The following is a 24,952-nucleotide window of genomic DNA, read 5'->3' as shown; positions in this document are numbered from 1 at the left end:
GTACATCTCCTTCAAATGTTGATATTTGGTTGCATTGACAATAAAACAGAATTCAATGTAACTTTTGCAATAGACTAAATTTTTATAAAAAATATTGACATAAATAGCTTCTCTTTTTCAGGTCATTGAGAAGTCATTAAAAATAGATGCCCCTTAAAGGGACTTGTTTTAGGAAACTAGGTGCATGTCACGTGTTAATACTTCTCAGGAGAGCCATTTGAACGCATACTTCGTTTTTGGGCAGAAATGCCTTCTGTAACATGTGAACTTTCATATACCTTAATAACAAACTTGTATGCCATCTGTAAATATGAATAAAACTGTTCAATTATGAGTCTAGTTGATTTAGCCACGGAAAGAGACAGGAACTTTCCCGCAAGCCATGATTGGCTGAGATAATGGATTGGCTGGACATGTTGAGAGATGAGTTCATGTTTGTCTGCCATGTAGCATGCTTATGTCTATAACATGAGCTGGTCAGTATGTGTAGCTAATCCTTTCCTGGTTGGATAGCTATCTGCAGATTCAGGGTAGTAATGTTATGAGTTGGGGCTATGGTTTATTGTTTAGCTAGCTAGCTAGCTACATGTCTAAACAAAAGACTCCACTATGCAAGTTACCATTTCACTACACCTTCTGTATCCTGTGCATGTAAAAACATTAACTTTGATTTTATTTTATATAGTATGTGTTTACGAGAGATGGTAATGTGAAAAACATCACAACAAAGTCAAATTAGTATATAATGTTAGGCCAACGAGACAGTGTCCAAGTCCTAAAATTCTCAGGTAGAATGCCCTGCTTTTATTTTGTCACACTCACAACCATAAGCAATTTTCTGTAATTGGCTTTCCATTAACTTGTAAATAATGATCTTGTTGTAAGTTTATTTTCCTGTAATAATGAAGACAAATGAGCTAAAGTGAAGATATTGTCAGCTACAGGATATGATCATTATTTGAATTGGCTAGCCAGTTTACGTAACATTAGCTAGCTAACAAGCTAGAAACTAACCAAAACATTGTTAACCTGTTGGGGGTAGGGGGCAGTATTTACACGGCCGGATAAAAAACGTACCATCTGAAATCAGAAACTAGAATAAGCATATCATTATTGGCTTTGGATAGAAAACACCCTAAAGTTTCTAAAACTGTTTGAATGGTGTCTGTGAGTATAACAGAACTCATATGGCAGGCAAAAACCTGAGAAGATTCTGAACAGGAAGTGGCCTGTCTGACAAGTTCTTTTTCATCTTGGCTCTTTTTATTGAAGACTGAGGATCTTTGCTGTAACGTGACACTTCCTACGGCTCCCATAGGCTCTCAGAACCCGGGAAAAAGCTGAATGATATCGAGGCAGCCCCAGGCTGAAACACATTATCGCCTTTGGCAAGTGGCCGATCAGAGGACAATGGGCTTAGGCGTGTGCACGAGTCGACCCCATGCTTTATTTTCTTTCGTCTTTTTACCTAAACGCAGATTCCAGGTCGGAATATTATCGCTTTTTTACGAGAAAAATGGCATAAAATTGATTTTAAACAGCAGTTGACATGCTTCGAAGTACGGTAATGGAATATTTAGAAAGTTTTTGTCACGAAATGCGTCGTGCTCGTGACCCTTATTTACCATTAGGATAGTGTCTTGAACGCATGAACAAAACAGAGGATATTTGAACTTAACTATGGATTATTTTGAACCAAACCAACATTTGTTATTGAAGTAGAAGTCCTGGGAGTGCATTCTGACGAAGAACACCAAAGGTAATAACATTTTTCTTATAGTAAATCGGACTTTGGTGAGTGCTAAACTTGCTGGGTGTCTAAATAGCTAGCCCTGTGATGCCGGGCTATCTACTGAGAATATTGCAAAATGTGCTTTCACCGAAAAGCTATTTTAAAATCGGACATATCGAGTGCATAGAGGAGTTCTGTATCTATAATTCTTAAAATAATTGTTATGCTTTTTGTGAACGTTTATCGTGAGTAATTTAGTAAATGTCCGATTTCAAAAAGGCTTTACAGCGAAAGCAAAACATTAGATTATGTCAGCAGAGTACCAAGCCAGAAATAATCAGACACCCATTTTTCAAGCTAGCATATAATGTCACAAAAACCCAGAAGACAGCTAAATGCAGCACTAACCTTTGATGATCTTCATCAGATGACACACCTAGGACATTATGTTATACAATACATGCATGTTTTGTTCAATCAAGTTCATATTTATATCAAAAAACAGCTTTTTACATTAGCATGTGACGTTCAGAACTAGCATATAATTTCCGGAGGAATTTGCTAACAATTTACTAAATTACTCACGATAAACGTTCAAAAAAGCATAACAATTATTTTAAGAATTATAGATACAGAACTCCTCTATGCACTCGATATGTCCGATTTTAAAATAGCTTTTTGGTGAAAGCACATTTTGCAATATTCTAAGTACATAGCCCGGCATCACAGGGCTAGCTATTTAGACACCCGGCAAGTTTAGCACTAACCAATATCATATTTACTATTATAAAAGTTTGATTACCTTTTGTTGTCTTCGTCAGAATGCACTCCCAGGACTGCTACTTCAATAACAAATGTTGGTTTGGTCCAAAATAATCCATCGTTATATCCAAATTGCGGTGTTTTGTTCGTACGTTCCAGACACTATCTGAAAGGGTAAATAAGGGTCGCACGCATGGCGCAATTCGTGACAAAAAAAATCTAAATATTCCATTACCGTACTTCGAAGCATGTCAACCGCTGTTTAAAATCCATTTTTATGCAATTTTTCTCGTAAAAAAGCGATAATATTCCGACCGGGAATGTCCATTTAGCTAAACAGAGGAAAGTAAACAAAGCTTTCGGTCGACGCGGGCACGAGCCTGAGTCTCACAGTACTGTAACCAGCCACTACCCAAACGCGCTACTTTGTTTCAGCCAGAGCCTGCAAAGCCACGATTCAGCTTTTTACCGCCTTCTGAGACCCTATGGCAGCCGTAGGAAGTGTCACGGGACAGCTAAGATCCTCACTCTTCAATAAACAGACAAGAAGAACGACACCTTGTCAGACAGGCCACTTACTGCATGAAACCTTCTCCGTTTTTTGCCTGCCAAATGAGTTCTGTTATACTCACAGACACCATTCAAACAGTTTTAGAAACTTTAGGGTGTTTTCTATGCATATGTAATAAGTATATGCATATTCTAGTTACTGGGTAGGAGTGGTAACCAGATTAAATCGGGTACGTTTTTTATCCAGCCGTGAAAATACTGCCCCCTAGCCATAACAGGTTAAAGAGATGGGTGGGGTCGGGGCAAAGGTTCAAGAGGGTGTGAAAGATTCTGAATGTGTGTAAACAAAGAAGAGTACTCCAGTAGGTTTACCAAAACATTCAAGGGCCATTTTCTCAAAGGTGAGGTTACAAGTTTATCAACTTTAAAAGCAGAATTACTTTGTCATTGTTCCTTAACTGTACTGTATGACATACTATTTTCTAGCTCTGAGTCTCTACTTTTATCCATTGTAAAAAACAGGCGATTCCAGGATGCTGGCCTTCTAGGCAGAGTTGCAAAGAAAAAGCCATATCTCAGACTGGCAAATACAAAAAATATATATTAAGATGGGCAAAAGAACCGACACTGGACAGAGACATGGCTTTTTCTTTGCAACTCTGCCTAGAAGGCCAGCATCCCGGAGTCACTGTCACGCCCTCGGGGTTCTCTATGGTGTTTTAGGTCAGGGCGTGACTACGGGGTTTCTAGGTATTATATTTCTATGTTGGTGTGTGTGTGTATGGTTCCCAATTAGAGGCAGCTGAATATCGTTACCTCTAATTGGGGATCATACTTAGTGTGTCCTTTTTCCCACCTGCTATGTGGGATATTGTTTTGTATGAGTGCCTATGTGCGCTACATACACTGCTCAAAAAAATAAAGGGAACACTAAAATAACACATCCTAGATCTGAATGAATGAAATACTCTTATTAAATACTTTTTTCTTTACATAGTTGAATGTGCTGACAACAAAATCACACAAAAATAATCAATGGAAATCCAATTTATCAACCCATGGAGGTCTGGATTTGGAGTCACACTCAAAATTAAAGTGGAAAACCACACTACAGGCTGATCCAACTTTGATGTAATGTCCTTAAAACAAGTCAAAATGAGGCTCAGTAGTGTGTGTGGCCTCCACGTGCCTGTATGACCTCCCTACAACGCCTGGGCATGCTCCTGATGAGGTGGCGGATGGTCTCCTGAGGGATCTCCTCCCAGACCTGGACTAAAGCATCCGCCAACTCCTGGACAGCCTGTGGTGCAACGTGGCGTTGGTGGATGGAGCGAGACATGATGTCCCAGATGTGCTCAATTGGATTCAGGTCTGGGGAATGGGCGGGCAAGTCCATAGCATCAATGCCTTCCTCTTGCAGGAACTGCTGACACACTCCAGCCACATGAGGTCTAGCATTGTCTTGCATTAGGAGGAACCCAGGGCCAACCGCACCAGCATATGGTCTCACAAGGGGTCTGAGGATCTCATCTCGGTACCTAATGGCAGTCAGGCTACCTCTGGCGAGCACATCGAGAGCTGTGCGGCCCCCCAAAGAAATGCCACCCCACACCATGACTGACCCATCGCCAAACCGGTCATGCTGGAGGATGTTGCAGGCAGCAGAACGTTCTCCACGGCGTCTCCAGACTCTGTCACGTCTGTCACATGTGCCCAGTGTGAACCTGCTTTCATCTGTGAAGAGCACAGGGCGCCAGTGGCGAATTTGCCAATCTTGGTGTTCTCTGGCAAATGCCAAACGTCCTGCACGGTGTTGGGCTGTAAGCACAACCCCCACCTGTGGACGTCGGGCCCTCATACCACCCTCATGGAGTCTGTTTCTGACCGTTTGAGCAGACACATGCACATTTGTGGCATGCTGGAGGTCATTTTGCAGGGCTCTGGCAGTGCTCCTCCTGCTCCTCCTTGCACAAAGGCGGAGGTAGCGGTCCTGCTGCTGGGTTGTTGCCCTCCTACGGCCTCGTCCACATCTCCTGATGTACTGGCCTGTCTCCTGGTAGCGCCTCCATGCTCTGGACACTATGCTGACAGACACAGCAAAACCTTCTTGCCACAGCTCGCATTGATGTGCCATCCTGGATGAGCTGCACTATCTGAGCCACTTGTGTGGGTTGTAGACTCCGTCTCATGCTACCACTAGAGTGAAAGCACCGCCAGCATTCAAAAGTTACCAAAACATCAGCCAGGAAGCATAGGAACTGAGAAGTGGTCTGTGGTCACCACCTGCAGAACCACTCCTTTATTGGGGGTGTCTTGCTAATTGCCTATAATTTCCACCTGTTGTCTATTCCATTTGCACAACAGCATGTGAAATTTATTGTCAATCGGTGTTTCTTCCTAAGTGGACAGTTTGATTTCACAGAAGTGTGATTGACTTGGAGTTACATTGTGTTGTTTAAGTGTTCCCTTTATTTTTTGGAGCAGTGTATTTCACAATCGTTATATCTTTGTTGTTTTGGAAGTTTCACTATCATTAACCTCTATGGGCTAGGCGGGACGAATTCGTCCCACCTACGTAACAGCTAGTTGAAGCCTGTGGCGCGATTTTCAAATACCTTAAAAATCCTATTACTTCAATTTCTCAAACATATGACTATTTTACAGCTATTTAAAGACAAGACTCTCGTTAATCTAACCACACTGTCCGATTTCAAAAAGGCTTTACAACGAAAGCAAAACATTAGATTATGTCAGCAGAGTACCAAGCCAGAATAATAGCATACCCCCCGCAAACTTCCGGCGAATTTACTAACAATTTACTAAATTACTCACGATAAACGTTCACAAAAAGCATAACAATTATTTTAAGAATTATAGATACATTACTCCTCTATGCACTCGATATGCACTCTATGCATATTCTAGTTACTGGGTAGGAGTGGTAACCAGATTAAATCGGGTACGTTTTTTATCCGGACGTGAAAATACTGCCCCCTATCCCAAACAGGTTAAAATGTGGAACTCTACTCACGCTCTACTCACGCTGTCCAATTATTCATACGACGGTCGTGACTGTCGCCTCTTCACTGTTGATGGTGTTGAATGGTGTTTTGCCGGTACTATTCAATGAATCTGCCAGTTGAAGCTTGATTAGGGCTTCATCAGCGCTTGTGAATTCCATCCTTTTCCTTGCCTTCCATACCCACAGCATTGCCAGGAAGCAGAGTTGAGATTTGATTCCTTTTCCCTCCAGTGACTGTCTGTAACGCCCTGGACATAGAGAGGGTTATTTGTTCTTTATTTTGGTTAGGCCAGGGTGTTACATTGGGTGGGCGTTCTATGTTCTGTTTCTATGTGTTTGTATTTCTTTGTTTTGGGCCATGTGTGGCTCCCAAATCAGGCACAGCTGAAGTTCGTTGTTGTTGATTGGGAGTCACACATAAGTGCATGTTCTTCCGTTGGGGTTTTGCGGACGACCCTGGCTGCGCCCGGCTTGCGGGCGGCGATGGCTGGGCCCGGCTGGCGGGTGTCCCTTGCTGTGCCCGGCTGGCGAGTGACCCTTGCTGCGCCCGGCTGGCGGGCGGCGATGGCTGCTCCCGGCTGGCGCAGCCATCGCATGTAAGTACTACCAGTGCCAGTCTGGCTCACACACATTTTTCAATTTTAGCAGATTCTCTTATCCAGAGCGACTTACAGTAGTGAGTACATACATTTTCCCTACTGGTTGCCCCAAGGGAAGCTAATCCTGGCATTGCAAGCACAACCCCCGCCAGCCGGGCGAAGACAGGGTCGCCCACCAGACCTTCGGTGCGGCCAGGTGCGCCACCTAAGAGGGCGACGCCAAGGGTGGGGCAGAGGCCACGTCCCGCACCTGAGCCGCCGCCGTAAGAAGGCCCACCCAGACCCTCCCCTTCAGTGTCAGGTTTTGCGGCCGGAGTCCGCACCTTGGGGGGGGGTACTGTAACGCCCTGGCCATAGAGAGGGGTTTTTTGTTCTTTATTTTGGTTAGGCCAGGGTGTTACATTGGGTGGGCGTTCTATGTTCTGTTTCTATGTGTTTGTATTTCTTTGTTTTGGGCCGTGTGTGGCTCCCAAATCAGGCACAGCTGAAGTTCGTTGTTGTTGATTGGGAGTCACACATAAGTGCATGTTTTTCCGTTGGGGTTTTGTGGGTAATTGTTTCTGTACGTGTTACTGTGTTAAACGTGACAGGTTGTCTGTTTATTGTTTTGTACTGTATAGTGTTCTTGCCGTAATTAAATATGTGACGAACACTAACTCCGCTGCATTTTGGTCTTCTTCCGACGACAGCCCTTACACTGTCTGATCGGAATGTATTGATTGCATTGTTTTTCTTAAGCCTAGCAGACAGGTCCTGGACGAATCAAATGGACTGGCCGTGGATTTTGATCTCCTTTCCCCCCTGTGCCTTCAGAATGTTGGTCAGATGTCTGAGATATGGCTTTTTCTTTGCAACTCTGCCTAGAAGGCCAGCAGGAGTCGTCTCTTCACTGTTGATGTTGAGACTGCTGTTTTGCGGGTACTATTTAATGAAGCTGCCAGTTGAGGACTTGTGAGGCGTCTGTTTCTCAAACTAGACACTCTAATATACTTGTCCTCTTGCTCAATTGTGCACCGGGGCCTCCCACTCCTCTATCTATTCTGCTTAGAGCCAGTTTGCGCTGTTCTGTGAAGGGAGTAGTACACAGCGTTGTACAAGATCTTCAGTTTCTTGGCAATTTCTCACACAGAATAGCCTTCATTTTCTCAGAACAAGAATAGACTGACGATTTTCAGAAGAAAGACTTTGTTTCTGGCCATTTTGAGCCTGTAATCGAACCCACAAATGCTGATGCTCCAGATACTCAACTAGTCTAAAGGCCCGTTTTATTGCTTCTTTAATCAGAACAACAGTTTTCAGCTGTGCTAACACAATTACAAAATGGTTTTCTAATGACCAATTTGACTTTTAAAAAATATAAACTTGGATTAGCTAACACAACGTGCCATTGGAACACAGGAGTGATGATTGCTGATAATGGGCCTCTGTACGCCTATGGTAGATATTCCATAAGAAATCTGCTGTTTCCAGCTACAATAGTCATTTACAACATTAACAATGTATTTCTGATCAATTTGATGTTATTTTAATGGACAAAAAAATAGATTTTCTTTAAAAAACAAGGACATTTCTAAGTGACCCCAAACGTTTCAACGGTAGTTTACATGTACATCTCGCCATCACGGTTGACAACTCCCTTGTGTCCTCCTCCCAGAGTGCTAAGAACCTTGGCGTGATCCTGGACAACACCCTGTCATTCTCCACTAACATCAAGGCGGTGACCCGATCCTGTAGGTTCATGCTCTACAACATTCGCAGAGTACGACCCTGCCTCACACAGGAAGCGGCGCAGGTCCTAATCCAGGCACTTGTCATCTCCCGTCTGGATTACTGCAACTCGCTGTTGGCTGGGCTCCCTGCCTGTGCCATTAAACCCCTACAACTCATCCAGAACGCCGCAGCCCGTCTGGTGTTCAACCTTCCCAAGTTCTCTCACGTCACCCCGCTCCTCCGCTTTCTCCACTGGCTTCCAGTTGAAGCTCGCATCCGCTACAAGACCATGGTGATTGCCTACGGAGCTGTGAAGGGAACGGCACCTCCATACCTTCAGGCTCTGATCAGGCCCTACACCCAAACAAGGGCACTGTGTTCATCCACCTCTGGCCTGCTGGCCCCCCTACCTCTGAGGAAGCACAGTTCCCGCTCAGCCCAGTCAAAACTGTTCGCTGCTCTGGCACCCCAATGGTGGAACAAGCTCCCTCACGACGCCAGGACAGCGGAGTCAGTCACCACCTTCCGGAGACACCTGAAACCCCACCTCTTTAAGGAATACTACTACCTCTTCCCCTACTGTATTTATTTATTTAATTTATTTTGCTCCTTTGCACCATATTATTTATATTTTATCTCTGAACTTTCTTCAAACTACAAATCTACCATTCCAGTGTTTTTCTTGCTATACTTTATTTTTATTTTTATTTTTTATTTTTTTTATTTTTATTTTCTTCTACTGCATCATTGATTGTATGTTGTTTTACTCCATGTGTAACTCTGTGTTTTTGTATGTTGTCGAACTGCTTTGCTTTATCTTGGCCAGGTCGCAATTGTAAATGAGAACTTGTTCTCAACTTGCCTACCTGGTTAAATAAAGGTGAAATAAAATAAATAAAAAAAAAAATACCTAGGATAGGATAAAGTAATCCTTCTAACCCCCCCCCCTTAAAAGATTTAGATGCACTATTGTAAAGTGGTTGTTCCACTGGATATCATAAGGTGAATGCACCAATTTGTAAGTCGCTCTGGATAAGAGCGTCTGCTAAATGACTTAAATGTAAATGTACAGTTGAAGTCGGAAGTTTACATACTCTGTCACGACTTCCGCCGAAATCGGCTCCTCTCCACGTTCGGCGGTCGACGTCACCGACTTTCTAGCCATCGCCACTCCAATTTTCATGTATCCATTTGTTTTGTCTTGTTCCCTGCACACCTGGTTTTCATTCCCCAATCAATCTACATGTATTTATTCCTCTGTCCCCATTATGTCTTTGTGAAAGATTGTTTGTGTTACGTGTTTATTGTTGACGCGCCAGACTGGTATGTTTTTCCGTGGTATTTCACGAAGATGTTTATTGTTAAACATAATTATTGTGACTGTTTTGCACTTTTGCCTCAACGTCTACGCCTGTTCACAAATCTCTTCTCTCCTGCACCCGACTTTGCTACACACCTGACATAAACTTAGGTTGGAATCATTAAAACTCGTTTTTCAACCACTCCACAAATTTCTTGTTAACAAACTATAGTTTTGGCAAGTCGGTTAGAACATCTACTTGTGCATGATACAAGTAATTCTTCCAACAATTGTTTACAAACAGATTATTTCACTTATAATTCACTGTCACAATTCCAGTGGGTCAGAAGTTTACATACACTAAGTTGACTTTGCCTTTAAACAGCTTGTAAAATGCCCAAAAATGATGTCATGGCTTCAGAAGCTTCTGATAGGCTAATTGACATAAAAAAAATTGTAGACCTCCACAAGTCTTGTTCATCCTTGGGAGCAATTTCCAAACGCCAGAAGGTACCACTTTCATCTGTACAAACAATAGTAAGGAAGTATAAACACCATGGGACCACACAGCCGTCATAGCGCTCAGGAAGGAGACACATTCTGTCTCCAAGAGATTAACATACTTTGGTGCGAAAAGTGCAAATCAATCCCAGAACAACAGCAAAGGACCCTGTGAAGATGCTGGAGGAAACAGGTACAAAAGTATCTATATCGACAGTAAAACAAGTCCTATGTCGACATAACCTGAAAGGCCGCTCAGCAAGGAAGAAGCCACTGCTCCAAAACCACCATAAAAAAGCCAGACTACGGTTTGCAACTGCACATGGGTTGTGCTTTTGGAGAAATGTCCTCTGGTCTGATGAAACAAAAATAGAACTGTTTGGCCGTAATGACCATCGTTATGTTTGGAGGAAAAAGAGGGAGGCTTGCAAGCCGAAGAACACCATCCCAACCGTGAAGCCCAGGGGTGGCAGCATCATGTTGTGGGGGTGCTTTGCTGCAGGAGGGACTGGTGCACTTCATAAAATAAATGGCATCATGAGGGAGGACATTATGTGGGTATATTGAAGCAACATCTCAAGACATCAGTCAGGAAGTTAAAGCTTGGTCGCAAATGGACAATGACCCAATGTATACTTCCAAAGTTGTGGAAAAATGGCCTATGGACAACAAAGTCAAGGTATTGGAGTGGCCATCACAAAGCCCTGACCTCAATCCTATAGAACATTTGTGGGCAGACCTGAAAAAGCGTGTGCGAGCAAGGAGGCCTACAAACCTTATTCAGTTACACCAGCTCTGTCAGGAGGAATGGGCCAAAATTCACCCAACTTACTGTGGGAAGCTTGTGGAAGGCGACCCAAAATGTTTGACCCAAGTTAAACAATTTAAAGGCAATGCTACCAAATAGTAATTGAGTGTATGTAAACTTCTGACCCACTGGGAATGTGATGAAAGAAATAAAATCTGAAATAAATCATTTTCTCTACTATTATTCTGACATTTCACATTCTTAAAATAAAGTGGTGATCCTAACTGACCTAAGCCAGGGAAATTTTACTTGGATTAAATGTCAGGAATTGTGAAAAACTGAGATTAAATGAATTCGGCGAAGGTGTATGTAAACCTTCGACTTCAACTGTATGTATCTCCTTAAGGAAGAAGGAACATGTTTGTACTTGTAACTGTACATATTACCTCAATTACCTCAACCTCTTACTTTTTCTTACTTTTTGAATCTGAATTGTTAGGAAAGAGCTCATAAGTAAGCACTTCATGGTAAGATCTACAGTATAACTGTTGTATTCGGCATGTGACAAATACATTTAATTCGATTTTTGTTGGTATTTCAGTTTATTTCCTGAATTGACTGCCTAGAATTGAGCCCAACCCTGGTCTGTCGTGAATGTAGATGAGCTGTTCTCTTTTTAACATGGCCCTAATTGGAGAGAACACTGAGTAGGTTTCAAACGAGCTGCTCCAAAATGTAAATGTTCTTCCCTCCATCCATCCTCTCAGGTTAAAGCAGTAGTATTAAGGACATGTTTTCAAAATGAGGATATTGAGCAGCAACACAGGTCGTCTAGACTCTAGCTAACCACCATATACTAAAATATCCACAAAGGTTGATAGCCAGCCAGCCTTATATACAGTATATTGATTTAGAAGATTAGTAATATTATACAAAACAAAAATATAAACATCACATGTAAAGTGTTGGTCCCATGTTTCATCCCCTGAAATAAAAGATCCCCAAAATGTCCATACCCACGGAAAGCTTATTTCTCTCAAATTTTGTGCGCAAATTTGTTTACATCCCTGTTAGTGAACATTTCTCCTTTGCCAAGATAATCCATCCACCTGTCAGATGTGGCATATCAAGAAGCTGATTAAACAGCATGATCATTACACAGGTGCACCTTGTGCTGGGGACTATAAATTCCACTCTAAAATGTGCCGTTTTGTTACACAACACAATGTCACAGGTGTCTTAAGTTTTGATGGAGGGTGCAATTGGAATGCTGAATGCAGGAGTGTCCACCAGAGCTGTTGCCAGATAATTTAATGTTCACTTCTTTACTATAAACCGCCTCCAACGTCATTTTAGAGAATTTGGCAGTACATCCAACCGGCCTCACAACCTCAGATCACATGTAACCATGCCAGCTGAGGACCTCCACATCCGGCTTCTTCACCTGCGGGATCGTCTGAGACCAGCCACCCGGACAGCTGATGAAACTGTGGGTTTGCACAACCAAATAATTTCTGCACAAACTGTCTCAAGGACGGTCATCTGCGTGCTCGTCGTCCTCACCAGGGTCTTGATCTGAATGTTGTTTGGCTTCATAACCGACTTCAGTGGGCAAATGCTCACTTTTGATGGCCACTGGCACTCTGGAGAAGTGTGCTCTTCTCAAATGAAACTCGGTGTCAACTGTACCCGGAAGATTGCATACAGCGTGTGTGGCGTCGTGTGTGCGAACGGGTTTGCTGATGTCAGAGTTGTGACCAGAGTGTCCCATGGTGAGGGTGGGGTTGTGGTATGGGCAGGCATAAGCTACAGACAATGAACACAATTGCATTTTATCAATGGAAATTTGAATGCACAGAGATACCGTGGCGAGATCCTGAGGCCCACGGTCATGCCATTCATCCGCCGGCATCAACTCCTGTTTCAACATGATAATGCATGGCCCAATGTCACAAGGATCCGTACACAAATCCTGGAAGCTGAAAATGTCCAAGTTTTTCCATGGTCTGCGTACTCAGACATGTCACCCATTGAGCATGTTTGGGATGCTCTGGATGACGTGTACGGCACCGTGTTCCAGTTCCTGCCAATATCCAGAAACTTCACACAGCCATTGAAGAGGAGTGGGACAATATTCCACAGGGCACAATCGACAGCCTGATCAACTCTGTACGAAGGAGATGTGTCATGCTGCATGAAGAAAATTGTGGTCACACCAGATACTGAAAGGTTTTCTCATCCACGCCCCTACTTTTTTTTAAGGTATCTTTGACCAAGATATGCATATCTGTATTCCCAGTCATGTGAAATCTATAGATTAGAGCCTAATACATTTATTTCACTTGACTGATTTCCTTATATGAACTGTAAGTCAGTAAAATCTTTGAAATTGTTGGATGTTGTTCAGTGTATATTATGAAGTTGTTATTTAAGAGCATTGGAGATAAATCACAATTATAAAACAAATTGAGCTAGCTAACTAACAGATTTAAAATCAATCATCAATATGAATGACCATCTTTTCCCGATGTCAATCATATCTTTAGGAGGCACTGTAACTAGCTTGCTTACAATTTGTGATGAGTGAGTGTGCTGTTGCAGAATTAAAAAGGCCTATTCTCAAAAATGGTAACATTTTCGCTACAGAAGCAGTTGGTATGCTGTGAATTTTGAGATATTCATTTGTACAGTTTCAGCACGTGTCCCCTGAAAGCTCTGTGCACGGCCCTGGGCCATATACTAAATAGGCCAAATATTCTTTAAAATAACAACACACCTGAATGATATCATAATTGTTGCTGTCTCTCTCCTCTTCTCCCTTCCTTCCTGTTCTCTCCCACAGAGCCATTATGGAGAGGAGGATGGCAGCATGCATCAATATTCTGCCCAGGACCTCCACCATGTAAGTACTGCCAGTGCCAGTCTGGCTCACACACATTTTTCAATTTTAGCAGATTCTCTTATCCAGAGCAACTTACAGTAGTGAGTACATACATTTTCCCTACTGGTTGCCCCAAGGGAAGCTAATCCTGGCATTGCAAGCACAACCCTGGCATTGCAAGCACCATTCTCTACCAACTGAGCCACACAGGATAAACACACATACACACACACACACACACACACACACACACACACACACACACACACACACACACACACACACACACACACACACACACACACACACACACACACACACACACACACACACACACACACACACCTTAGGGTAAAGGTAAGGGGTTAGGTTTAGGGTTACAGTTCGTGTTACAGTTTGGGTTAGGGTAAAGGGTTAGGTTTAGGGTTACAGTTAGTGTTACAGTTTGGGTTAGGGTAAAGGTAAGCCCCTTACTTTTACCCTAACTCAAACTGTAACACTAACTGTAACCCTAACCCTAAACCTAACCCCTTACCTTTACCCTAACCCAAACTGTAACACTAACTGTAACCCTAAACCTAACCCTTTACCCTAACCCAAACTGTAACACGAACTGTAACCCTAAACCACTTACCTTTACCCTAACCCAAACTGTAACACGAACTGTAACCCTAAACCTAACCCTTACCTTTACCCTAACCCAAACTGTAACACTAACTGTAATCCTAAACCTAACCCCTTACCTTTACCCTAACCCAAATTGTAACACTAACTGTAACCCTAACCCTAAACCTAACCCCTAAGCTTAAAATAGCCTTTGTCCTCTTGGGATGAGGGAATTTTCCCCACAAGGGAGAATTTACTATCCTTGTTTTTACTATCCTTGTGGGGACTTTTGGGGATTTTAGGTCCGCACAAGGATAGAAGAACCAACCCACACACTCACACACACACACACACACACACACCCTTCCTGAGTGTGGATATCCTTTGCTAAGGAAACTACTGAGACTTGGAATTATATCAACTCGCCACCCAAGACTTATTGTTAAGTGCACTAAAGAGGAACAATGGGTAATTATTGAAGATACACATGCTCACCCACTGAATCTTTTCACATGTCTATTTTCAAAGGATAAAGCTAAGAATATTAACATCTTCATAGTTAAGAACACTATAACAATATGGAAGAAAACCAATTCTTCAAGAATCAATATCTCTCCCAAAAATCAAATCAAATAACATCAAAGTTTATTTGTCATGTGCGCCGAATACAACAGGTGTAGACCTTACAGTGAAATGCTTACTTACAGGCTCTAACCAATAGTGCAAAAAAAGGTGTTAGGTGAACAATAGGTAAGTAAAGAAATAAAAACGACAGTAAAAAGACAGGCTATATACAGTAGCGAGGCTATAAAAGTAGCGAGGCTACATACAGACACCGGTTAGTGAGGCTGATTGAGGTAGTATGTACATGTAGATATGGTTAAAGTGACTATACATATATGATGAACAGAGACTAGCAGTAACGTAAAAGAGGGGTTGGTGGGTGGTGGGTGGCGGGACACAATGCAGATAGCCCGATTAGCCAATGTGCGGGAGCACTGGTTGGTCGGGCCCAATTGAGGTAGTATGTACATGAATGTATAGTTAAAGTGACTATGCATATATGATAAACAGAGAGTAGCAGCAGCGTAAAAAGAGGGTTTGGGGGGGCTTTGGGGGGGGGCACACAATGCAAATAGTCCGGGTAGCCATTTGATTACCTGATCAGGAGTCTTATGGCTTGGGGGGGAAAAACTGTTGAGAAGCCTTTTTTGTCCTAGGCTTGTCACTCCGGTACCGCTTTCCATGCGGTAGTAGAGAGAACAGTCTATGACTGGGGTGGCTGGGGTCTTTGACAATTTTTAGGGCCTTCCTCTGACACCGCCTGGTGTAGAGGTCCTGGATGGTAGGCAGCTTAGCCCAAGTGATGTACTGGGTCGTACGCACTACCCTCTGTAGTGCCTTGCGGTCGGAGGCCGAGCAGTTGGATAGAAAACACCCTAAAGATTCTAAAACTGTTTGAATGGTGTCTGTGAGTATAACAGAACTCATTTGGCAGGCCAAAACCTGAGAAGATTCCAAACAGGAAGCGCTCTCTCTGACCATTTCATGGCCTTCTTGATCATCTCTAACCAAAACAGGGGATCTCTGGCATAACGTGACATTTTCTAACGCTCCCATAGGCTCTCAGAAGGCGCCAGAACGATGAATGGTGGCTTTGCAGGCCATGGCTGAAAAACATTAGCGCATTTGGTAAGTGGTCGATCTGAGGACAATGAGACTGGAGGCGCGTGCACCAGCCGACACCATGTTTACTTTCGCTCTCTTTGAACGAAAACAACAACTTCCGGTTGGAATATTATCGCTTTTTTACGAGAAAAATAGCATAAAAATTGATTTTAAACAGCGTTTCACATGCTTCGAGGTACGGTAATGGAATATTTTGAAATTTTTTGTCACGAAACGCATCGGGCGCGTCACCCTTCTTTACCCTTCGGATAGTGTCTTGAACGCACGAACAAAACGCCGCTATTTGGATATAACTATGGATTATTTTGAACCAAACCGACATTTGTTATTGAAGTAGAAGTCCTGGGAGTGCATTCTGACGAAGAACAGCAAAGGTAATCAAACTTTTCTAATAGTAAATCGGAGTTTGGTGAGTACCACACTTGGTGGGTGTCAAAATAGCTAGCCCTGTGATGGCCGGGCTATCTACTCAGAATATTGCAAAATGTGCTTTCACCGAAAAGCTATTTTAAAATCGGACATAGCGAGTGCATAAAGGAGTTCTGTATCTATAATTCTTAAAATAATTGTTATGTTTTTTGAACGTTTATCGTGAGTAATTTAGTAAATTCACCGGAAGTGTTCGGTGGGAATGCTAGTCACATGCTAGTCACATGCTAATGTAAAAAGCTGTTTTTTGATATAATATGAACTTGATTGAACAAAACATGCATGTATTGTATAACATAATGTCCTAGGATTGTCATCTGATGAAGATCATCAAAGGTTAGTGCTGCATTTAGCTGTGGTTTGGGTTTATGTGACATTATATGCTAGCTTGAAAAATGGGTGTCTGATTATTTCTGGCTGGGTACTCTGCTGACATAATCTAATGTTTTGCTTTCGTTGTAAAGCCTTTTTGAAATCGGACAGTGTGGTTAGATTAACAAGAGTCTTGTCTTTAAAATGGTGTAAAATAGTAATATGTTTGAGAAATTGAAGTAATAGCATTTCTAAGGTATTTGAATATCGCGCCACGGGATTACAATGGCTGTTGAGTAGCGTCCCACTGGCCCAGAGAGGTTAATTTGGGTACGTTTTTCATCCGGCCGTGAAAATACTGCCCTCTATCCCGAAGAGGTTTTAACATTCTGTATACTCCCCTTGTCCTAAGGGTAAAAAATGACCCGACTTCACTAAACCCATAAAATAAAGCAGCTTAATTGAATTTTAAACCCCAAATCTATTTTGCATGAAGAAACAACCTGTCATTCATCACAAACTTTGTGAATATCTGGGTTTTCCCTCTTCACAATGCAGAAAGTGTAACGGCTGTCGTAGAGAGAGGGACCAAAGCGCAGCGTGTTGATTGCTCATGATGAATATTTATTTTAAACACTAAAGAAAAAATAACAAAGAGAGAACTAAAGCGCACAGTTCTGTCAGGTACATAAACTAAACAGAAGACAACTACCCACAAACACAGGTGGAAAAAACGCCTACTTAAGTATGATCTCCAATTAGAGACAACGAGGACCAGCTGCCTCTAATTGGAGATCATCCCCCCCCCAAAAAAAACATAGAAATAGAAAAACTAGAACCTAAACATAGATATACAAAACATAGAAAAACACAAAACACCCCCTGTCACGCCCTGACCTACTCTACCATAGAAAATAACATCTTACTATGGTCAGGACGTGACAGAAAGACTGCATTTAATCAGTGGACACCACTCATTTTTTTTACGACACACCTGTCATAATTGTTTTCTTTACTAAAGTAGAGGTTGATTATTATTATTATTATTGTTATTGCTAAAGGTACTGCAGAGGTGTAAACATAATTTTTTTAGCAAGAGATAGCACTTGTATAGCCTAAGAAAGTAGCAGAAATGTGCAGAAGGCAGTTTTGAATGCATTTTATTGAAGTGAAACAATAACAATCTTGAACTTTTTGGTAACATAGTGATATATTCTTATATACTGCACAATGAGGAATTCAACTACAAAATACTAGTCTTCTCCCATTTTTTGAATCATTGCCCCCACCCACAAGGTGTATAAACAACAACAATAAATAAGTATATAATAAGATAATAGATACAAAACAAAAAATTGAAGAACATAAATCAATCAACTCTAATTAGCACATGTAGGACAGTATGCAAGTGTGTGTGCACGGACCTTGCAGATGTATTTCTCACATGTGCAGCACATAGTATTTGTTTTACAGTCCTCCTTTGGGGGGCAGAATTGGCATCTCCTCCTCTTGCCTGCTCCAGCTGCAGCCTCAGGTGGATCAGTGCAAGATTCAGCCCCCTGAACAGCTTTCACAAGCACTGTAGAGGCAGCTGTGCGAGGGAGGTGCTCCTTTCTTTGAATGTGTGGGGTTTCAAGTGCCTTTTCCAGCTGCTCCACGAACACCCTTCTCTTGTTCTGCTTATCAGGCATCCAGGTAGGGTTGATCTTGTTTCATATCATGAAGGCATTGTATGAGGACACATCAATGATGTTATGGAAGATGATCAGGAGCCAGTGGGCTGTCATCCACCCGCAGCTCTAAGTTCCAATCACCTTGTCCAGGTTGTCCACCCCTCCTTTGTTGTGGTTGTAGTCCTGGATGGTGGCCGGCTTCCTGTGCAAGAGAATGGCCATAAAGGAGGACCACACTCATGTTTCTCTTTGGGAGGTAAGAAACTAGGCTTCCCGTATTGACTTGCATCTTCCAAGCGTAGCTGGCCATACTTTGCTGGCTTGCTGGGCATATACTGCCGGAAAGGACCGCAACCTTTTGACAAAAGAGATTATCAGTAATTAGTATCATTGTCACAGAAAACAATCACATGAATCAATGATATTACAGTAATGCATAACAAAATGAACAGTGAAAGTCACTTACATTACAGATATGAAAATAAAAATTGACCTCTGAATGGAACCAGTTGCTCATCCACTGTTACTTCAGGCCCAGGCTTATAGAGGTATGGCAGATGCTCTACCCACTTCTCCCATTCTTGAGAAAGTGTGAAAGACTTTCAGTGGCATCATGGCACGGAAAATTCCCCTTCCACTCACTGCATCCCAGAGACTACATGTTGCCTCGCCTCGGGAACTATACAGACACGCTAAGATTAGCAGCCCTATGTAGGCACACAGGTCAATCTCATCATCATTTTCCAGTTGTTTCCATATCTACGGAAACCCTCCAAATTTGTCATCTCCAGGATGATTTTTTCGATGGCTGGTGTGATGAACATGTAGAATGTTGAGGCGATGTCCTGGACATGGGCAACTGCATGTCTTGTGGACCCTGGGGTCATCCTTATGACATTTTGTGCTGCCATCCTGCCCTGGTTGTCATATGGTGACAAGGACGATGTTATTTTGCTGTTCTTTGAGAAAAAAGTCTCTCTTTCAGCTTGGGGGATTCATCTGAAGATGATGCATCGTGCTTCAGAAACCTCCTCCTCTTCTAAATCATTGTTCTCTTGTTCCTCCTGGACATCTGAAAAAATCATATCTATGACCTGTTGGGCACTGAAACGTGCACTCATGGCTTCAGCAAAGTGAGAACTGGGGGGGGACTGTCATCTGCCGCACCTTTATAGCCTCTGACTACATTCCCTATTAGTAAACAATGCTTTCAAGACATTTTTATTTTGTCTGAAATTTTGTTTATTTTGTCTGTGAACTTGAGGTTGTGGAGGGGAGATGCTGCACATGCACAAGAAAGTTTTAGTTTTGTCTGAGTTCAATCAGTAGCACACACAATCTCAATTTCTCATTGTGTGTGTGTGTGTGTGTGTGTGTGTGTGTGTGTGTGTGTGTGTGTGTGTGTGTGTGTGTGTGTGTGTGTGTGTGTGTGTGTGTGTCTTTGTGTTTTTTTATGGTATGTAAATTATTTAAAACTGCCAGGTCAAAAATGACCAAACAAAGGGAGGGTAGGGTGGGCGACTAATGTCTATGGCGGCTCATATGCAGTACCCAGAACCTTCTTATCTAGCGCCTCCCCCCATGGAGGCGGCTCGGGTTCGGGGCGTAACCCCCACTCCATCCACTGATCCCTCTGCTTCTTTACCACCTGACCGTGGATCGTCGTCGAAAGAACCGGACTGTAGATCATTGCTAGAGGTTCTGGGCAGTAGGCCGCCGCTGGAGGCTCTGGGCTGCAGGCCGCCGCTGAAGGTTCTTGGCTGCAGGCTGCCGCTGAAGGCTCTTGGCTGGAGACCGCCGCTGAAGGCTCTGGGATGCAGACCGCCGCTGAAGGCTCTGGGATGCAGACCGCCGCTGAAGGCTCTGGGATGCAGACCGCCGCTAAAGGCTCTGGGATGCAGACCGCCGCTAAAGGCTCTGGGATGCAGACCGCCGCTAAAGGCTCTGGGATGCAGACCGCCGCTAAAGGCTCTGGGATGCAGACCGCCGCTAAAGGCTCTGGGATGCAGACCGCCGCTGAAGACTCCGGGCTGCAGACCGCCGTTGAAGACTCCGGGCTGCGGAGCGTCGCTGGAGGCTCCGGACTGGGGAGCGTCGCTGGAGGCTCCGGACTGAGGAGCGTCGTTGGAGACTCCGGGCTGAGGAGCGTCGCTGGAGGCTCCGGACTGGGGAGCGTCGCTGGAGGCTCCGGACTGGGGAGCATCGCTGGAGGCTCCCAACTGGGGAGCGTCGCTGGAGGCTCCGGACTGATGAGCGTCGCTGGAGGCTCTGGACTGAGGAGCGTCACTGGAGGCTCCGGGCTGAGGAGCATCGCTGGAGGCTCTGGACTGAGGAGCATCGTTTGAGGCTACGTAGTTATGAGCGTCGCTGGAGGCTCTGGACTGAGGAGCGTCGCTGGAGGCTCTGGACTGAGGAGCGTCGCTGGAGGCTCTGGACTGAGGATGCGCACTGGAGGCCTGATGCGTGGGGCTGGCATTGGAGGCACCAGACTAGTAACACGCACCTCAGGGCGAGTGCGGGGAGCAGGAACAGGACACGCCGGACTGGGCAGGCTCACTGGAGGCCTGATGCGTGGGGCTGGCATAGGAGGCGCCAGACTAGTAACACGCACCTCAGGGCGAGTGCGGGGAGCAGGAACAGGATATACTGGGCCGTGGAGGCACACCTGAGATCTCGAGCGTAGAGCTTTAACAACCTGTTCTGGCTGGATGCTCAACCTAGCTCGACTAATGCAGGGCGCGGGCACAGATCGCACCGGCCTGTGAGTGCGCCCTGACGACAGTGTGCATCACCGCATAACACGGTGCTTTCCCCATTACTCGTTCCCCACGGTAAGCATGGGGAGTTGGCTCAGGTCTCCATCCTGAATCTGCCAAACTTCCCGTGTGCCCCCCAATTTTTTGGGGGGGGGGGTGCCTCTCGTGCCTCCGTTGTTGCCTTGCCATTTGATCTCGTCGCTGTACCTCCCTCGCTGCTTGTTCCCATGGGAGGCGATCCCTTCCGGCCTGGATCTCCTCCCACGTCCAGGATCCTTTGCCATCCAGGATGTCCTCCCATGTCCAGTCCATCGGCCCACGCTGCTTGGTCCTTTGGTGGTGGGTGATTCTGTCACGGCAGTTCGAAGGATCGGACCAAAACGCAGCGTGTTCGTAGTTCCACATATTTTATTTATTGTGAAACTAAATGCAAATACACAAAGTACTTGAATAACCAAAAACAACAAACCATGACGCAGAGAGGAAAACACACTACTCAAAAAATATAAATCACCCACAAACACAGGTGGGACAAACATCAACATAAATATGACCTCCAATTAGAGGTAACGAGGATCAGCTGCCTCCAATTGGAGATCAACCCAAACAACACCAACATAGAAATAGAAAACTAGAAACTGAACATAGAAATACAAAAACAGACAAACACCCCCTGTCACGCCCTGACCTACTCTACCATAGAAAATAACAACTTACTATGGTCAGGACATGACAATTACATTAATTTAGAACAGATCGAAAAGCATTAAACATGTATGGCAATTTAGCTAGTTAGCTTGCACTTTCTAGCTAATTTGTCCTATTTAGCTAGCTTGCTGTTGCTAGCTAATTTGTCCTGAGATATAAGCATTGAGTTGTTATTTTACCTGAAATGCACAAGGTCCTCTACTCCGACAATTAATCCACACATAAAACGGTCAACCGAATCGTTTCTAGTCATCTCTCCTCCTTCCACGCTTTTTCATCTTTGAACTTACATGGTGATTGGCATCTAAACTTTCATAGTATTACTACACCGACCGGCAACACAGCTCGTCTTTCAATCACCCACTTGGGTATAACCAATGAAGAGATGGCACGTGGGTACCTGCTTCTATAAACCAATGAGGAGATGGGAGAGGCAGGATTTGCAGCGCGATCTGCGTCAGAAATAGAAAGGAGTTCTATTTTAGCCTTTGGTAACACAGACGCTCGCTGACCGTACCCTGATGGTGTACAGTTTTCATGAAAATATGAATAAAGGCAATGTTTCATTTTTCTAATGTTGGGGTCATTCTAAGTCCCCAAATTTCAAGTTGAAAAATATAATTTAGGGGGTTTTCTCTGCTGTTAACTTCTTTGGAATCGGTGCCCCTTTCACGGGACGTTTGACCTAACGTAGGCTAATGGGATGAGCATGAGGTTGTAAGTAACAAGAACATTTCCCAGGACATAGACATATCTGATGTTGGCAGAAAGCTTAAATTCTTGTTAATCTAACTGCACTGTCCAATTTACAGTAGCTATTACAGTGAAATAATACCATGCTATTGTTTGAGGAGAGTGCACAATTTTGAACATGAAAGTTATTAATTAACAAATTAGGCACATTTGAGCAGTCTTGATACAACATTTTGAACATAAATGTAATGGTTCATTGGATCAGTCTAAATCTTTACACATACACTGTTGTCATCTAGTGGCAAAAATGTATGTTGCACCTGGGCTGGAATAATACTTTATGGCCTTTCTCTTGCATTTCAAAGATGATGGTACAAAAAAATACAAAAGAACGATTGTTTTTTTCTTTGTATTATATTTATAACCCTAACCCATTTCAAATGGTACCAAGAATATGCATATCCTTGCTTCAGGGCCCGAGCTACAGGCAGTTAGATTTGGGTATGTAATTTCAGGCGAAAAATTTAAAAAGGTGTGGATGGCAGATCATTTTTTACCCTCAAGACAACACATGGGTTAAGTGTAAAACTAACAATGACTCAATAATCCATGCCTTCTGGGAATACTATAAAGTCCAGAAGTTATGGGCAGAGTTAGAAAGTTGGCTGTCAGAAGTATTACAATGTAAACGTACTTGTAATCCGTCTGTCTGCATATTTCAAGACGTCATGAGGGTGCAGTGAGATATCTGATGGGTTGGACAATACTCTTCTCGTCAATTATCTTGAAAAAACTGGAATTCAACCAATCCTCCATTGAAAAATCATATGCTTCGTTACCTAAATATTGAAAGGGCATGGGAAATAAGGGTGAGAACAGGTGGATCTGGGCAGGTGTGATGTCATTGATGTTTATGTGCGTTGGTCTGTATGTTGTTTTTTGTATGTATATGTTTTTTTATTGTAAAGAAAAATGTGTACAGCACCCCACTGTTGTGGTTACTTGAATGTAAATTACTCTCACCACTAGTAGCCTAAGGGAGTGGGAAAGTTTCTCTCTAAATTGTGAAAACCACTGTTTTGGTTTAGTTGTCTGAATGTAAATTACTCTCACCACTAGTAAGAGAGTAGGAAAGTTTCTCTCTAAAGTGTATAAGTCTGTAAATGCATAATCACAGAGTTATTGAGTCAACAAAAGAAGGTGAGAGTCAGATATGGAAAGTTTCTGCTAAAACACAAAGGAGATCTTGTCGAATGGTAATGAAACACTTGTAAAACAGACCAACAGTCATTTGAATGCTAATAGTCTTCTGGAGCTCTTCCTTTAACTGATTGATAAGTAACTATTTTATTAGCAGGGCACTGCTGTTCTGCTTCCTGAAGGTGCAAATCCAGTAGCACCTTGTTGAGTAGCTGGTTAACCATTGACAAGCATACAAGAAACAACACACATTCTTATTATTGATCTAAGATAGAGAAAGATAGAGAAAGATGGACTAAGATACAGCAACAGCCACCAGACCAGAAACAGGTGACAAACCCTCACATTAACAGGCCATTGTGTGACTTTGGCACTGTAGAGAAACTATGAATATTGGACAGCTGTCAATCAACGTGTATGTACAGTGGGGGGAAAAAGTATTTGATCCCCTGCTAATTTTGTACGTTTGCCCACTTACAAAGAAATGATCAGTCTATCATTTTAATGGTAGGTTTAAATGAACAGTGAGAGACAGAATAACAACAACAAAAATCCAGAAAAACGCATGTCAAAAATGTTATAAAATGCTTTGCATTATAAAATAGGGAAATAAGTATTTGACCCCTCTGCAAAACATGACTTAGTACTTGGTGGCAAAACCCTTGTTGGCAATCACAGAGGTCAGACGTTTCTTGTAGTTGGCCACCAGGTTTGCACACATCTCAGGAGGGATTTTGTCCCACTATAATTTGCAGATCTTCTCCAAGTCATTAAGGTTTTGAGGCTGATGTTTGGCAACTCGAACCTTCAGCTCCCTCCACAGATTTTCTATGGGATTAAGGTCTGGAGACTGGCTAGGCCACTCCAGGACCTTAATGCGCTTCTTCTTGAGCAACTCCTTTGTTGCCTTGGCCGTGTGTTTTGGGTCGTTGTCATGATGGAATACCCATCCACGACCCATTTTCAATGCCCTGGCTGAGGAAAGGAGGTTCTCACCCAAGATTTGACAGGACATGGCCCCGTCAAATGATGCGGTGAAGTTGTCCTGTCCCCTTAGCAGAAAAACACCCCCAAAGCATAATGTTTCCACCTCCATGTTTGACGGTGGGGATGGTGTTCTT

The 24,952-nt window shown here is 43.3% G+C and overlaps 1 protein-coding gene across 1 annotated transcript in view; it reads left to right on the top strand.

Moving 5' to 3' along the window:
- The window catches only part of LOC106568920 (protein CutA homolog), a 34,315-nt gene that overhangs the window by 5,383 nt on the left and 3,980 nt on the right, over positions 1-24,952 (top strand). The window contains exon 3 of the mRNA XM_014139756.2: positions 13,727-13,786. Coding sequence (XP_013995231.1) covers positions 13,727-13,786 — 60 coding nt within the window. The remainder of the gene's footprint in view (positions 1-13,726; positions 13,787-24,952) is intronic.

Source organism: Salmo salar, chromosome ssa01, assembly GCF_905237065.1.
Source record: "Salmo salar chromosome ssa01, Ssal_v3.1, whole genome shotgun sequence".
Classification (NCBI taxonomy): domain Eukaryota; kingdom Metazoa; phylum Chordata; class Actinopteri; order Salmoniformes; family Salmonidae; genus Salmo; species Salmo salar.
Note: the sequence above shows the minus strand (reverse complement) of the source record. Positions and strands in the feature narration are given on the sequence as shown.